This window comes from Hyla sarda, chromosome 9 (genome assembly GCF_029499605.1).
Source record: "Hyla sarda isolate aHylSar1 chromosome 9, aHylSar1.hap1, whole genome shotgun sequence".
Classification (NCBI taxonomy): Eukaryota; Metazoa; Chordata; class Amphibia; order Anura; family Hylidae; genus Hyla; species Hyla sarda.
Window position 1 is genome coordinate 30855804 of NC_079197.1, and position 17503 is coordinate 30873306.

Genomic DNA, 17503 nt, shown 5'->3' on the forward strand with positions numbered 1-17503 from the left:
AACTGGTCCCTTTCCCCACTGGGGCTCTCAATTAGAGATGAGCGAATTTACAGTAAATTCGATTCGTCACGAACTTCTCGGCTCGGCAGTTGATGACTTATCCTGCATAAATTAGTTCAGCTTTCAGGTGCTCCCGTGGGCTGGAAAAGGTGGATACAGTCCTAGGAAAGAGTCTCCTAGGACTGTATCCACCTTTTACAACCCACGGGAGCACCTGAAAGCTGAACTCATTTATGCAGGAAAAGTCATCAACTGCCGAGCCGAGAAGTTTGTGACGAATCGAATTTACTGTAAATTCGCTCATCTCTACTCTCAATCTAAATACTCACAAACATGGGGAGAACATACAAACTCCTGCAGTGTTTTCCCCCTTACCTCTTCCATTTTCTAACCTGGGGGTGGGATTTAAACCTAGAACCACGGCACTGCAAGGAAACAATGCTAACCACTGATCCACCGTGCTGTACATTAATCTAAATAATAATCCAATATGCTGTAAACTCCGAGGGTCCCCCACAGCTGGAGACACTGTTTGAACACTGCTGTAGGCGTTTACATTCACAAATAGCTGCCTATTACTCAGTAGGACCGCCCACTGGACTCTTAGGCCCCAAAATTAGCAAAAATGTACTTCAATAAATCTTTATCCATAAAACTATATATTTGTTCAGCTCCTCCTATTTAAAAATATAATGCTTGCAGATTGGACTGGCTTTTTCAGTGTGACGGGTTCCCTTTAAGGACTACGAGTAGAGATGAGTGAACTCACAGTAAATTCGATTCGTCACAAACTTCTCAGCTCGGCAGTTGATGTCTTATCCTGCATAAGTTAGTTCAGCTTTCAGGTGCTCCCGTGGGCTGGAAAAGGTGGATACAGTCCTAGGAGACTCTCTCCTAGGACTGTATCTACCTTTTCCAGCCGACCGGAGCACCGGAAAGCTGAACTAATTCATGCAGGAAAAGTTATCAACTGCCGAGCTGAGAAGTTTGTGACGAATCGAATTTACTGTAAGTTCGCTCATCTCTAACTACGAGATTAGTGTTTTCAGACTTGAAGGCTTTGAGGTCATTGATCCCTTGAGTCCCTCCATCAGCTTATTCACACATCGGTGCCTGCTGAAATGCAGTATTTGTTAGTAGTTTTCAGGGTGAATTTATGCCTCCGATAATCATTAGGATTGATTGCAGACCACAAAGCAGCAGCATTTCTGTATCCACAGTACAGTAAATGTGGTCGGCAGAGGACAGAGCTTATGTAATGTTAGCCGAGGAGTACATGAAGCGGTCATGCCCCTTTTGGTGTATAGTTCATCAGTATTATGTAGAATAGCTCTGTATACGGTATCCATGGTTATGTCACTATATGCAATCAGGAATCATGGGTAAATTCTGTTTTACATATTGGAGGTTACCAATAGTAATAGTTGTGATTTTGTCTTACAATTTTCAAAGAAATAAAGAAAGCTGGTGACTCACCGAATCTTCTCAAAATCTTTTTATTTGCGCACAATGGGGGAGATTTATCAAAACCTTTGCAAAGGAAAAGTTCCCCAGTTGCCCATAGCAACCAATCAGATCGCTTCTTTCATTTTGCAAAGGCCTTGTTAAAAATGAAAGAAGCGATCTGATTGGTTGCTATGGGCAACTGGGCAACTTTTCCTCTGGACAGGTTTTGATAAATCTCCCCCAATACTCGCATACAGATGACTTAGGGGGAGGCACATCTTATGCACATCTATAAATTCAGGAATAAAGTAGACGCAGTAGCAACATTTTCCTGAGCCCTATCTTATTACTTAGTCTTCCATCAGAACAGAGTGGAGGGGTCGTATGTGCATGGCCACTTTATTCATTGTCTATGGGAACTGTCAGAAATAGACGAGTGACCCTGGCGGGTGGAGGACAGTGGTCAGCCCTGTATCTCCCATTGTCTTAAATGGGAGCTTCAGAGCATGACAGTTTTAAAAAATGACATTTTGCTTATTTTTCTCATGGTTCCCCTATTAAATACCCCATTATTGTCGCAGTAGTTCTGACATTTTAGCCATGAACTAGGAAGCTCAGGATGAGTAGTACCCAAGTTCCTCTGAGTGTAGGAGATTTTGAAGATCAGACTTGCACATGCCGGTTGCACTCCTTAAAAGGGGTTATCCAGGAAAAAACTTGAAAGTTGAATAGATTTGTAAATTACTTCTATTAAAAAATCTTAACCCTTTCAGTACTTATGAGCGGCTGAAGTTGAGTTATTTTCTGTCTAAGTGCTCTCTGATGACACGTGTCTCGGGAACCACCCATAGCAAATCCCCATAGCAAACTTCTACTACTCTGTGCAGTTCCCGAGACAAGCTGAGATGTCAGCAGAGAGCACTGTTGCCAGACAGAAAATAACAACTCAACTTCAGCAGCTGATAATTATTGAAAGGATTAAGATTGTTTAATTGAAGTAATTTACAAATCTGTTTAACTTTCTGGAGCCATTTGATATAGAAAAATAAGTGTTTTTCCTGGAATACCCCTTTAAGTGAGCTCTATTGATGGCTCTAAGAGTAAAGTAAGATTTGATAAGGCTGTCCCTTTAACAGCACTGTCTACATGTCTTCCTAGGTAACAGACTACAAACACGCTCTGTGTAGTCAGATCCTGCAGTCATACCCTTTCCTTCCACCTGTCCACTACTGATCTATGAAATGTAAGTTTGTAAGAATAATGATGAAAAAGGGTATGACCGCAGGATCAGACTATAATGTGTGTTTATAGTCTGTTACCATGGAATCATTATTAGAAAAATAAAATAAAATAACGGGAGAGCGCTCCATAGCATAAAACCGCCTTTAGGTAAACCAGCAATGTAACCGAACTCTTACCATAGGAGGTTGCATGAGCTCACACACAACAATGATCAACGTGAATGAGCAAAGGGGCCCGGTCTGCAGCCTCCCCAACCATACGGACAACAGCAGATGAGGACTTCCAAGGAAGAGGTGGGTTTCAGTGGCGCTGACCAGGGATAAGCACATCGGATGGATTAAATGAATTTATTGGAAAGAGAATGCAACGCGTTTCACCGCGCTTGCGCGGTGAAACGCGTTTCATTCTCTTTTCCAATAAATTAATTTAATCCACCTGACATGCCTATCACTGGTCAGCGCCACTGAAACCCACCATGGAAACATTGGCCATTTTTTAAATAAAATTTTCTTTTACGTTAAATATTTCATATTATGGTAATCATTATAGATATGCTGGCATCGGCTTGCATTCATCAACGATTTACAGTATATTTGGTTAACTCTAGAGATGAGCGAACTTACAGTAAATTCGATTCGTCACGAACTTCTCAGCTCGGCAGTTGATGACTTATCCTGCGTAAATTAGTTCAGCTTTCAGGTGCTCCGGTGGGCTGGAAAAGGTGGATACAGTCCTAGGAAAGAGTCTCCTAGGACTGTATCCACCTTTTCCAGCCCACCGGAGCACCTGAAAGCTGAACTAATTTACGCAGGAAAAGTCATCAACTGCCGAGCCGAAATTCGCTCATCTCTAGTTAACTCCACCACCTCTCCAGGTGATCAGCTGACTCTTTGGAAACAAATGGATTTCCATTTGACAGCATCATCTCTGATGTCTATGTTGAGAGAAGACAGTGCTTCACGGACTGTTGCCTTTTGCGCGTAATATTTCCACTCTGGTATTAATAAGACATTTAGTACCTCTCGGGTGGAGGGATGTCAGAATCATTTCACACTGTTCTGCATATCGTTGCAGTTTTTTCTTTTCACTTTTTGCCTCCTATTCTTTCTATAATAGAAAGTGGTGAATCATCTTCCCTTCCGACTTCTCTGGATCCTCGCTTTTGTAGGAGCTATCAGAACAAAATACGTAAACCCTTTTGTTTACCTTTATCTGTCTTGACTGCTGAATGTTGTGAAATGCAAAGGCTTATATTGTATTAGAGCTTGCACATCTAAAAATTGAGTACATTGGGGTTGCTGCCCACAGCAACCAGTCAGATGTATGCCCTAATTTTCTATCCTTTTTACGCCTTTAAAGTTCTGTTAACACTTCCAGTATGGTATCCATAGGGTACTGTGGTGTCCCGGTACCGTATTTCATATGTTACCTTGTGGTGAGGTCCCCAAAGACAGAGTCCCTAGGAACAGTGGGGGTCCTGTACCTTAGCTAGCCATTCATCACCCTATAGTTAGTTAATATTTATGTAAATAAACATGTATATATGGCTATTAAAGATTCCTACCTTGTTCACGTCGCAGGACCTGCGGGTCCTGTGACTTAGTTCAGAACTCTATGATTTGCTGAAGGACCTTTGGTGGTTCTCATGTCACGTGTTCACCCACAATGCAATGTAACGGTGAGTGAGAGTTGTTATGGACCAATCCAAAACTGCCAACCCCTGCCCATATAAGGGAGCGGCCGCCATTATTCTCGCTCTTGGGTTGCTGACTTTGGATGAGGTAGGACCTCTGCAACTTACAAAGACAAGTACTAGGCCCAAAGCCTTGCGTCCGCGGCCTATGCTAGAGACTATTAGATTTTACTATTCCCCGTTATCTCTGCAAAATCACTGGACCTAAACGCACCCCTAAATCCATCGGATCTATGCTACAGAATCTGAGAAGCTACATTAAGCTTATCTGATCCCAACTGTCAATCACTGCCCAGTTATAAACGGACTTTGTTATCTGGACTGTTATTGATCTTGCCTGCTTCAGAAATTCTTCAGTAAAAGTTCCTGCAAGTTTTAAGTTCAACAGTGGTTGTGGACAATCTAATTATTACGCACGCACCTATCGCTTTTGGGAAGGGTGGCGATAGGCCCAGCAACATTACAGAATTTAACCCTCACCCTGGCGTCACGAGTGGCAAGGGTTAACAGTGCCCTTTCAGTATCTAGAGCAGCAGCACCCCAACTAACCTACACCCCACAAGGCTTTTCCACACAGTTCCTCACCACAGTACCATGCACCAAAATCAACTTGGTATGTATCTAGACACCCATTCGGATTTCGCATATTCGTTCACTTTTTTTCCCTATGTGGAATTCGTAATGAAATTCTCAAAATGCGTATGCGCAATTATCTTTCAAGTAACTACTTTCCTACTGGTTGCTAGGGATGTTGCTAACCTCGGACAATTGTATTTGCATCCTTCTCATTGGCTCACAAGCTAAAAGAAGGGAGGGACCAGTGTCCTCTGGAAGTGCCGATGTTCGCGAATTTCCGCATATTCGCCTTCTTTGGACCACAAGCTGGAAGCAGGGAGGGATGATCACTCTTTATTTCCACAGTACACATCATTGTGATGTGTACTGTGAAAAAAAAAATGTCATACTGATATTTTAAATATTTGCAAAATCACGATGTCCCAATATTCGCAATAAAAATTCGCTATTCGAATATTCGCACTCAATACTACTCTTAAATCACCCAAAGTGCAGGAAAAAGTGCACAAAGCATGTGGTCTATCGTAAGCCCTTCTCTGACAGGAAGAGGCCCCCCAACAAACCTTACCCTTCGCCTCCAGACCAAAAGGTACCTGCGAGGTTGCAGGTTCCATGTTCCTTTTGCTGAAGCTACAAAGGGACCACAAATGCTCCCGGCATCCCCCTTTGCTTTCTGCCTGCAGAGCCGTTAACGGTTGGTACCCTGCCTATGCAGGAGTACCCGCAGTTTTTGCAGGGAGGTGAGGAACCTAATGGCCACACACACCTCCACTAGACCACTAAGAGGGATACCCAGAAGGGCTACTGCATCCTGACAATCCTGTGGACACACAACACGCAAAAAGTGACACAGTGAACAAAAATAAGTGAGTGTGCGCAGGTATACTTCCCGGACATCCGTCTGAATCTATAAAAATTTCTATGATTCTAGCCAGAAGGCCTGGAATCAAGAGGTGAGTGCCACAAGGTGAAGAGTTCATGGTGCCAGTGCTATGTTGTACTGTGATTGACTAGAGAAGCAAGGGGAGGAAGTAACTGTGTGTAGTACTGGCAAAGAGCCTAGCTCTGGTCCTGCCCCCTGAGATGCAGAGGGAGTGTAAGATAGCTGTGGACAATGGCAGTCTCTCTCAATGTCTCAATAACAGCCTGGAGAGCACTCAAACTCTCTGTCAGCACTCTAAAAAACTTTTTGAAATGATGGATGGTTTATACCGTATAACAAGGTTTGTTTTATATGCTTCTATTCTATCTAGTGTGATGCTGTTATGGTGACTACTATGAATTATAGAAGATTTGAGCCCTGAACATTAAAGTTTTTGCCTCCCAACGGGGAAGAACATAGTTGCCTTGCTGTTATTGTTGTGATGTTCCTGCATTAAAAATGGGGAGGTCCAAAAACATTTAGAGGGAAAAATTGGAAAAAAGTTGAGTTTGGAATATATATATATATATATTTTTTTTTTTTATAATGCTAAATAATGGGCAAGGTTTATCAAAACCTTGTCCAAAGGTTGCTGAGTTGCCCATAGCAACCAATAAAATAGCTGCTTTAATTTTTTAAAAGACCTTTGAAAAATTAAATAAGCGATCTGATTGGTTGCTATGAGCAACTCGGCAAGTTTTCCTCTACAAAGTGTTGATAAATCTTACCCTATATGTTTATAACTTGGTATTCAAACTTTTTAACATTTAGAACTTCCTGAAAGGCATTTGAGAATCTTTGCAAGTCCTCCTGTCTCATCTGAAGGCCAGCAAATCCTGGAATAAAATAAAAATAAAAAAAATGCATTTTCTTTGCCTATTTTCTAACCTTGGTTGACTGATTTAATCCCCGTATGTCTTTTTCAAGAATTTTACATCACTAGTAAAGACCATTGGCTCACAAACTGTGTCTGACTTTCAACTATCATGACACCCTCTGGAGCCAGACTCTCAAACCCAGTGTTTCCCAACCAGGGTGCCTCCAGCTGTTGCAAAACTACAACTCCCATCATGCCCGGACAGCCTTTGGCTGTCCGGGCATGCTGGGAGTTGTAGTTTTGCAACAGCTGTAGGCACCCTGGTTGCGAAACACTGTCCTCACTGGTGGTCCAGAATCATATATATCCTTGTCTCCCGTCACCAATGCTGGTAACCTTAGCACCCTACATATACAAAATACTCTTTTGTATGAGTAAGGCCGGATGCCGCCGGCCGAAACGCGTCACTGCCATGTTTGTCTTGTGTTCTGTGTGCAATATTGAATAAACCGCACCTTCTGCATCTAGTACTGCGCTGGATTTGCTCTTCTTTTATACTCCAAAAAAGGTGAAGTCCGCACCTGTCCGTGTCGCAGCTGGTCTACGTCGGGTGAGCTGACCCACACTGCTTTCTTACATATTATTCACTAGCGTTTTGTGAGTTCAGAGTTGAGAGAAGGAGAGGTCATCACATAGGAAACACATCATGGACTTGTTGGGAGAATTCTGTTATGTCCGATGACAACAACTCTAAGTGGGGCAGTGATCATATGACAGCTGTTTTTTTCCTATCACAAAGTTATGGTATTTAACAAATTATCCCTTCATTACATTCTGTACTCGTCACCGCTAGGGCCAACCACACATGCCCTGGTATTTCTACCTGATCAGACACACTTGTCATTGTCTTAAATACTCCGGCAAAAATAAACGTATCCCCTATCCACAGGATAGGGGATAAGTAGCTGATTGGAGGGGTTCAAACGCTGGGGCCCCAGATTACTGAAATAGGACCCCGGTGCTCTCAATGTGGAGCGCATGTCGTTTTCTGGTAGAAGGCACGCCCTCTATTCCTATGGGAGCGTTGATGATGCTTTAGAGCTGTACTCTGGTCTTCTCGTTGCTCCCATAGGAATAAATGGAGCGTGTGCCAGCTGCATCATGCCCTTCTTACTGAACGCTGGGTCCCATCCCGGTGGTTGTGGGGGGCCCCAGCAGTCTAACGCCCCCCCGTGATCAGCTACGTATCCCCTATCCTGTGGATAGGGGATAAGTTATTTTTTGCCACAGATCTCCTTTAAGGAAGGAAAGGGAAAGATTCCCACACCAGTGTTCTGCCGGTAACCCCCGGGGTCCAAGCAAAGGCAAATATCACAAATAGTGAATCGATGAGAGTTTTGCCAGAGTATGGCTATCTTTAGTTCGTTCTAATGTATGTTATAACCAGATTGATATTAAAAGTGAATGTATATGGAAGCCTCCTAACTTTAAAGGGGTACTCAGTTGAAAAACAATTTTTTATAAACCAACTGGTGCCAGAAAGTACCACAAGCGCACGTACGGCACAAATGCCATGAGCACATGTGCAGCACAACACCACGAGCACATGAACACAGATGCCGAGGCGCACGCGTAACACAAACACCACGGGCGCATGAACACAACACAACGCCAAGCATATGCACAGTACAAACGCCAAGAGTGCATGTGCAGCATAAATGCTATGAATGTTTGAACGAGAGCGTATGAACAGTGTGAATGCTATGAGTGTAAGAACAGTATAATGTCATGAACGTATGACAGTATGACTGCCATGAGCGAACGAACAGCATAAATGGCGTGAACGTATGACCAGAATGAACGCTAAGAGTGTAAGAACCGTATAAAAGCCTGGAGCGTGTGAGCAGTATAAATGCCATGAGCATATGACAGTATGAATGCTGTGAGCGTATGATCAGTATAAATGCCATGAGCATATGACAGTATGAATGCTGTGAGCATATGATCAGTATAAATGCCATGAGCATAAGAACAGTATAAACACCACGAGCGTGTGGACAGTGAAAACACAAAGCGCTAAATAAAAGCAGAAAGAAAAGTAAAGTATTGGCTTTCAGCTTGTTTTATTTACAAAAGACAAGACAACTTTTTGTTTTTGTTTCTTTTTTTTTTTATAAACGCCGAACATCTGCCTTCTGTGCATTACATTGTTACTGACTACACAGATTACACTGACTAATACCTGATGGTGTCCAATTGTATCCAGGCCTGGAGCAATAATAAGGCGGCCCAAGAGGCTGTTTAGGGCGCTGACGCCGCAGAGCCGAGATTTAAAAAAATTCTTACTAAACATTTTGCTGCCGCCCGCCAGGTTTGTGTGCGAGCCGTGCAATCACTTCTCTGAGGCACAGCACGCAGGTACAGCACAGCAGTGTGTGGGGCTGTGACTGGCACCGTGGCGGCAGCTTCAGGACTGTGCACATCATTGAGTCCCCACAGTCACCTGCTCCTGCCATGAGTGGAGCCAGGGGAGGGTAAATATACCTGCTCTATTGTGACATACAAAGCTTGTCCTCTGTGTGTATATATATGGACCCCTTCACCGCCTCTGTACAGCAGTGTTTCCCAAGCAGTGTGCATCCAGCTGTTAAAAACCACAGCTCCCAGCATGCCCAGACAGCCAAAAGCTGTGTGGACATGCTGGGAGTTGTAGTTTTGCTATATCTGTATGCACCTGCTCTGGAAATAATGCCATACACTGAGCTATCTCTGCCTTCAGCTCAGCTCTGCCCCCTGCTGGTCATGTGATCAGAGACTCATACTGGGCCTGCTGGGGTCAGAGGAAGGACCAAAGTGCAACAAAACAGATGGTTATGGCAGGATAGGCAGTTTACATAGGTAACGCTATAAATACTGTGCCCTGACCCCTGCCAATCCTCACCCCCCCCCCCCCCCGCCACCCCCATTGTGAGTTCTAACTCTGTACTGTACTATAATTGTATATTAACCCTGTACGGTATATATCCCTCTACTATGACATTGATGTGTGTATTATCCCTGTACTGTTACATCACTCTGTTCATTATCCCTATTATGTGACATCACTGTGTATTATCCCTGTACTGTCACATTACTGTATATTATCTCTGTACTGTGACATCACTGTGTGTATTATCCCTGTACTGTGACATCACTGTGTATATTATCCCTGTACTGTGACAGCACTGTGTGTATTATCCCTGTACTGTGACATCACTGTGTGTATTATCCCTGTACTGTGACATCACTGTGTGTATTATCCCTGTACTGTGACATCACTGTGTGTATTATCCCTGTACTGTGACATCACTGTGTGTATTATCCCTGTACTGTGACATCACTGTGTGTATTATCCCTGTACTGTGACATCACTGTGTGTATTATCCCTGTACTGTGACATCACTGTGTGTATTATCCCTGTACTGTGACATCACTGTGTGTATTATCCCTGTACTGTGACATCACTGTGTGTATTATCCCTGTACTGTGACATCACTGTGTGTATTATCCCTGTATTGTGACATCATTGGGTGTATAATCCCTGTACTGTGAAATTACTGGCTGTATTATACCTGTATTGTGACATCATTGGGTGTTTTATCGCTGTACTGAGATATCACTGGGCATTGTTATATTTTATATGTAGGGGGCACAGGGCAGGAGGCATTATTACTATATGTGAGGGGTACACAGTGTTTTGTATTTCAGAGGTATGGTTTATGATATAAGTTTTACTGTATGGCAAGGTTATATTCAGAGAGTGCAGTGTGTGGTAGTGTTATATACAGAGGATACTATGTGTGGCAGTATTATACTCAGAGGGTATAATGTATGGTATTATTATATTCCGAAGGTACAGTGTGTGGTGGTAGTATATTCAGAGGGTACAATGTGCAGTAGTATCATATTCAGAGAATGTAGTGTGAAGTAGTATTCTACTCAGAGAGTACAGTGTGTGCCAGGTTTATATTCAGAGAGTACAGGGTGTGCCAGGTTTATATTCAGAGAGTACAGTGTGTGCCAGGTTTATATTCAGAGAGTACAGTGTGTAGTAGTACTACATATTTTGAAGGTAAAGTGTGGGATAGTATTCTATTCAGAGAATAAAGTGTCTGGCAGGTTTATATTCAGAGAGTGCAGTGTGTGGAAGTATTACATTCAGAGGATACAGTGCCTGGCAGCTTTATATTAATTATCATATTCATATAGAGGATCAGACTCCGCTGATAAAGTGAGGAACCAATGCCATCTGGGCGTCAAGTTCTGCAGAGAGAAGATTTAGCTAGACCCGGTGGTATGTACCATCTGAATTAGATAAGGGAAGAGTATAGAGAAGACGTCACCTGTAGTCACTGATATCATTGTGTGATCTCCTCACTATAGAGAAGACGTCACTGATACCATTGTGTATTCTGCTCACTATTGAGAGGACATCACCTGTAGTCACTGATATCATTGTGCATTCTCCTCACTATAGAGAAGTCAACTGTAGTCACTGATATTGTGTATTCTCCTCACTATAGAGAAGACGTCACCTGTAGTCACTGATATCGTCGTGTATTCTCCTCACTATAGGTGACGTCTTCTCTATAATCACTGATATTGTGTATTCTCCTCACTATAGAGAAGACGTCACCTGTAGTCCCGGATATTATTGTGTATTCTCCTCACTATAGAGAAGTCACCTGTAGTCACTGATATCATTGTGTATTCTCCTCACTATAGAAATGTCACTGATATAATTGTGTATTCTCCTCACTATAAAGACGTCACCTGTAGTCACTGATATCGTGTATCCTCCTCACTATAGAGAAGACGTCACTTGTAGTCACTGATATTATTGTGTATTCTCCTCACTATATCCCATCAGAGTTGTAGTCCTTGATAGTTCTGCAGTAATAATGGCTGAAACAACAACTCCCAGCATATCCATACCACTGCTAAAGTCATACTGGGAGCTGTAGTTTTACATGGTAAAAACATCTTTACCACTTTCCCGTTCTGTGGCAATTGGTCTATTTGAATATTATACTGGAAAAAAAAATCCGTAACTCGCTTCACCTCTGGCGTCCTTTAAAAACAGGCTATAAGATTACTTTGGGGAGGGTTTTATGGGGTGACACCATTTTCTACGGTACCGTGTTACATGAACCCTAGCAACGCTACTGCATCATAAGGCTTTGCGTGACTGTGCCATCGCACAGAAGCGGGGAATGGTGGGAGCGGAGCGGGGGATCATGCTGCTGCTCTGAGCTGAAGTGAAGTTAGTAGCAGCAGAGTAGACTAGAGAGGCCAGAGAAGAGTGTGAGTTTCACAAGATAAATGGGTGCACTGTATATATGGGGGCATCCGGCAGGGGCACTGTATATATGGGGGCACTGAATATATTTGGTACTATATGGGGGCTGGTGGCACTGTATATTTGGGGCCTTGGGCATTATATAGGGGCACTGGTATATATTGAGCACTATTTGGGGCAAAGTCACTATATGGGGGCACTGTGTAGCGGGTGCTGTTGTCGGGGGCGCAAAATGTAGCTTCGCTTGTGTAGGCAAAAAACCTTGCACTGGCCCTGATTTTTTGTTGACCCATTCACATTGCGGAATTACAGACCCGCCAAAAGAATGAACAAGTTTATTCTTTTGTCGGAATTGCATGCAGACTGCGTTGCTGGGTGGAGATTTCATAGAGTGAACATACCCCAAACGTGCATAAGTTTTAGGCAGATGTGGGAAATAAATCCTGCAAAATAAGAATGCTTCCCAAAATAGTGTTTATTTTTTATAAGTTAAAGCAATGCAAAGTGAATGAACGGAAGAGAAATGTATTCGGTGTGATCACCCTTTGCCTTCAAAGGGAGGTTGTTCCAGACATCTTGGATAGAAAAACTATGCACATATCTTCTGTGGATGTAGCTGCTCAGATCCTTCCGTCTCCATGTAATCCCAGACAGACTGGATGATGTTGAGATCAGGGCTCTGTGGGGGCCATATAATCACTTCCAGGACTCCTTGTTCTTTTTTTTATCCTAGAAGATAGTTCTTAATGACATTGGGGGAGATTTATCAAAACTTGTAGAGAAAAATGGTGCAGTTGCATATAGCCAGCAATCAGTTTGCATTTTTTCTTTTCTTTTTCTTTTTTTTCTTTTTAAAAGGTCCTCTGAAAAATGAAAGAAGCGATCTGATTGGTCGCTATGGACAACTGCCCCACTCTTCCTCTACACAGGTTTTGATAAATCTCCCACATTGCCTGGGGTTGTTGTCCTGTTGCAGAATAAAAAATTTGATGTCATAATACAGAAACAAAAATAGTGCTTCTATATGTTACTCACTAAGTCATGCAGATCCTTTACATGTCTTTTTTATGTGTCTAACTTCTGATTTTAGCTCCCAATTCCCTCTGTTCTGCTGCTCACTCATTCTGACATCCACTGCTCAGGAAGGGGCGTGTACGAGGCCAGCACTGAGCTCACCCTCAGTCACCATGCTTTCATTTCCTTCCTGAGTCTGCTGTGCTGTGCTGAGTCTCTATCCAATCACTGCAGGCTGCTTTTTAACCCCCTCCTCTTTTTCACACTGCAGTCTGATTGACAGGACAGGAGTTAGCACAGAGGAGTACTTGTCCTGCCCTTACTTACTGCACTTTGTCCCAGCCTGGGCTTCAGCTTGGACAAGCTTGATGCTGCAGCCGGACAGAATTATGTTCTGGATGATATGGGGACCCCTAGTGGCCTTTTTATTTTTATTTATTTATTTATTTATTTATTTTTTTATAAGACATGATTTCTATAAAAAGGAAATTACATTTTCTTATTAAGTAAATTAGAAAGGGTTTTGATTCTGATGAGTGCATGTTTCAAACTTTTGCCCAGTACTGTGTGGGGGCCTCTCGACTCTCCCCAACCAGATGATATTGGGGAGAGGGGGGCAGAGCATGTTGAATGTAAAGTCTCTGATACTTTTGTTCTCTTGGAGATAAGCCACTGAGCTGAGCGTTTGTGTGTCTAGACTAGCGTGCCTCCAGCTGTTGCAAAACTACAACTCCCAGCATGCCCGGACAGCCTTCGGCTGTCCGGGCATACTGGAGGTTGTAGTTTTGCAGCAGCTGGAGACACACTAGTTTGGAAACCCTGATCTAGAGAGAGCAGTCAGCTGAACTCCTTGAGTGACTGGTATTGCTGCCTTTACTTGCCAAACACACGCCACTTTGATGGGGTCCATCATGTTTCCAGTATGGTGTGCACCGTTTTACCAGACGCATACTGTAGCGTTTTTTTTTTTTTTTTTTGTTTTTTACGGGATCTGCGACGCCTATACTATACTAGCCTTGTACCGAATTTTCTCTCAAATGCACATAGCAGAATAAGTTCCCTGATATTGTGTACAGCTTTCATTATAATGTTTAGCTCGTTATACCGTTATATTTTCTCCCCTACTTTGTGTTTCCTGGGAATCGTACAGACGTGTCGCAGGGCATTTGTATCGTTGCAAATCCTGAAGCGTTACAGTTATATTGTAATCCAAAATTGTATGTCATTGTGGCGTGTAGCAGCTAAAGCAGATCTTCCAGTAATGGAAGGTATTGGGGGGGGGGGGGGGGTGAGTGAGTTAAGGCTTTTGGGGGAACTATTCACAGTGGCAGCCTGTTTCCATGGAAACCTCACCGCAGGTGGCGGTGCTGTGTGACAGCGCCGGGCTGCCTTGTGCCGGCAGAGATGGAGGACATTGCCAATCAAAAGATGCTGAGAATGTGCGAGGATATCGGTGCCCCAGACAGGTTAACACAGGTCCCTCTGGCAAAAAAAATAATAAACAAGGTGAAGGATAATCATCGTCTTCCTCATTTACCGCCGTTCCCACGTCTGGCGCGCAGGTAGAGCTTGGCAAGCATTGCAGCTTTTCTCAATGAGGAGCATAAGGTCATTTGGATGGGAGGGGGGCCGCATCACTGGCCTGGGGTATCATCTCATTCCACAGCCCATTAATTTCCCATTCTGTGCTGTGAGTGATAAAGCTTTGAGCCGGGAGGTGTGAGCATTGCGAGACAAGAACCTTTCTCGGGTTCAACATAGACAACTTAATAGCTTCACCGTGACGAACGTGTTTTTCTGCCTACACCTCGTATTCTAATTTGTGCAAGTTTTGCTGGAAATTGTGAACGTAATAAAATGTTTTTGCTTTTTCATCATTTTGTTTCCACTTCCCATCCTTTACATGAATAGTTAAAAAAAATATTTAGCTAATGTAATCTGTTGTTTTTGTAGGGATTTACCCCAGTATGGACAGAAACAGTGGCAGTCATACTTCGGAAGGACGTTTGATGTCTATACCAAGCTTTGGAAGTTCCAGCAACAGCACAGGTAAGTAACACTTGGTGTAGACCTAGCACTTTTGAGCATAACGAAGGATCATACCGCCCCAAAGCGTGTCAGCATTTCATGTCCTGTATTACATGTTGCTCATTTAATGAAAGAATAAAACATTTCGTTTTACAACAACGACAAGCTGGATCTTCTGTTTTGGATGTGGATTGGAGGTAGGTCCCGGAACGCTGCTGGCCTGTCCGTGCTCCAGTCTAGGAGAGAGGACGTGGGAGCTGTTGTCCAGAGCATTATATGTTTGCTATGGGGATTTTCTCCTGCTCTGGACAGTTCTTAAAATGGACAGCAGAGGTCAGCAGAGCACACTGTGGTCATGACAGAAGAAAAATCCAAAACGTAAAGCATTTCCTCTGTAGTATAAAGCCCTTAAAAAGTTCTGGAAGGTTTAATATTTTTTAATATAAGTAATTTACAAATCTGTTTAACTTTCTGGCACCAGTTGATTTAAAAATAAAAGTTTTCCACGAGAGTACCCCTTTAACATAACAGGTGATCTAAGCTCTAAGGTTATCAAACAGCATAAGCCACTATTAGAGTTTAGTCTAAGTTTACACTGTTTGAGAACTAGTATTAGAAATTCTCACACTGTGTAATGAGCGGTGCCGGCCCGAGGATGCACTACTTCACACTGGGATTTTTTCTTTTTACATTTTTTGAATCCCTTTGTCAAACATTGCCCATTTAGGCCCTTTAATGGTCCAAAGACTGCTTAAAGGGGTTTTCCAGGCTACTATAATTGATGGTGTGTCCACAGGATAAGTCATCAGTCGCTGATCAGTGGCAGACACACCCCTCTATGTATCTCTGTGGGATACATGGAGGGGGCGTGTACACCACCCCGTTATGCGGGGACAGAATGCCCCCTTCCAGCATACTGCCGTGGCCCCGTACAGGAAATCGCGGGGGGTTGCACTACAGTTCTCCTTTAAGGCATATCTGCATAGGACATATTTTTAAATGGGTTCTCCTCTTTGAAAAGTCTCTTCTTATTAGAAAAGTCCTTTGACAATAAGCTGATTACAAATTGATTCAGTGCTGGGACACCTGACGATCACTGTGATCTGTGGGGAAAAGTGGCAGTAAGTGTTAAGTTTTTCTGCAGCGCCACCACAGGGGAAACTGGACATTACACAGTGCCCATTCAAATTAGTGGGATGTCTGTGTAATAAAGGACAAACTGGTTCCTTTAGAGTGTGAGAATTGTTTTAATCAGATCCTAATCGGAGTGGAGTGGGGTTACCTGGGACCCTCTGCTATGAACTTCTCTAAGAATTTAGAATTTTCCACTTCTGTGCATTGCAATGGCAAAACTAATTGTAGATGAAGATACACATGCGTAGAAAGGACTTATCTATAGTAACGTGTAAATAAATATGTATATATGAGCCTTTCAGTGACTCGTCATGCATACACCTTTCCCAAAGTTGTTCTTGATTAGTTATTTTTATTTAGAAGAAATGGGAGATTTTAATAAAAATAAATGCTTCATTTTTATTTATTATTATTTTTTTGTCCTTAGGCAAGTGCTTGACAATCGGTATGGCCTCAAGCGTTGGCAGATTGGAGAGATTGCCTCCAAGATTGGCCAGTTGTATTACCACTATTAGTAAGTATCTGCTGATGGAAAATACAAATACCCAGATGTAATACCCATTGCACCCTGTTTGTTGCTGTATCACTTGTACGACAGGAGGATTTATTGTACTGTATGCAGGCCAAGAAGCATTCAGAAATGTCAGCCCTAGTCCTATAGATTTTCTAGCAATATCTTAATATTCAAGTTTTTGTAGAAAATTTTAAGACATACAAGAATATATAGGTTTCCTGGATTATTTACAACGTTTTTATACTGAGCTAAACCAACTTGTAGTTATTTACCATTCCTGCACCATTGGCCCCTGTCCTCTCTTTATCATCAGAATGTGATAAAGTGATGCCAGACCAGATCATGATGGCCAATAGAGAATGAGGTGACAGGTATGAAAACATCATGTCATATGATGGGAATGATTGGTTGCTATGATCACATGTTGTGTAATTGAAAGTGTACCTATCAGAACTCACAAAAGAAAAACTGTTATATCTGACAGTGCCCATGGAATTTATATATGGATGATGAACACAGTGAAAAGCATGAGACAAATTGTGTAGCTCTTTCAGTGACTACAAGAAGTCCGATCGAGCTATTTACAAAAATAGAAAAACCTAGATATAAATAAGTAGTGGTTTATTATAGGAAACTATAAAATATACAGTATGAAACATTAACATTTCCACCACAGGGCTCTTGTGGATGGACTACAACAATAAAGTAGATATCAGGCTGTTATTAATAATAAAGGTTCAAATGAATAAAAACACTGATCACCACATTATTCCTGTTGC

The 17503-nt window shown here is 42.6% G+C and overlaps 1 protein-coding gene across 9 annotated transcripts in view; it reads left to right on the forward strand.

The window, feature by feature from the left end:
* SCAI (suppressor of cancer cell invasion) overlaps positions 1–17503 on the forward strand; it is a 169484-nt gene that overhangs the window by 84607 nt on the left and 67374 nt on the right. For all 9 annotated transcript variants that reach the window (XM_056540589.1, XM_056540581.1, XM_056540584.1 and 6 more), the window contains exons 3-4: positions 15002–15097; positions 16638–16724. In XM_056540589.1, the coding sequence (XP_056396564.1) occupies positions 15002–15097; positions 16638–16724 (183 nt within the window). The remainder of the gene's footprint in view (positions 1–15001; positions 15098–16637; positions 16725–17503) is intronic.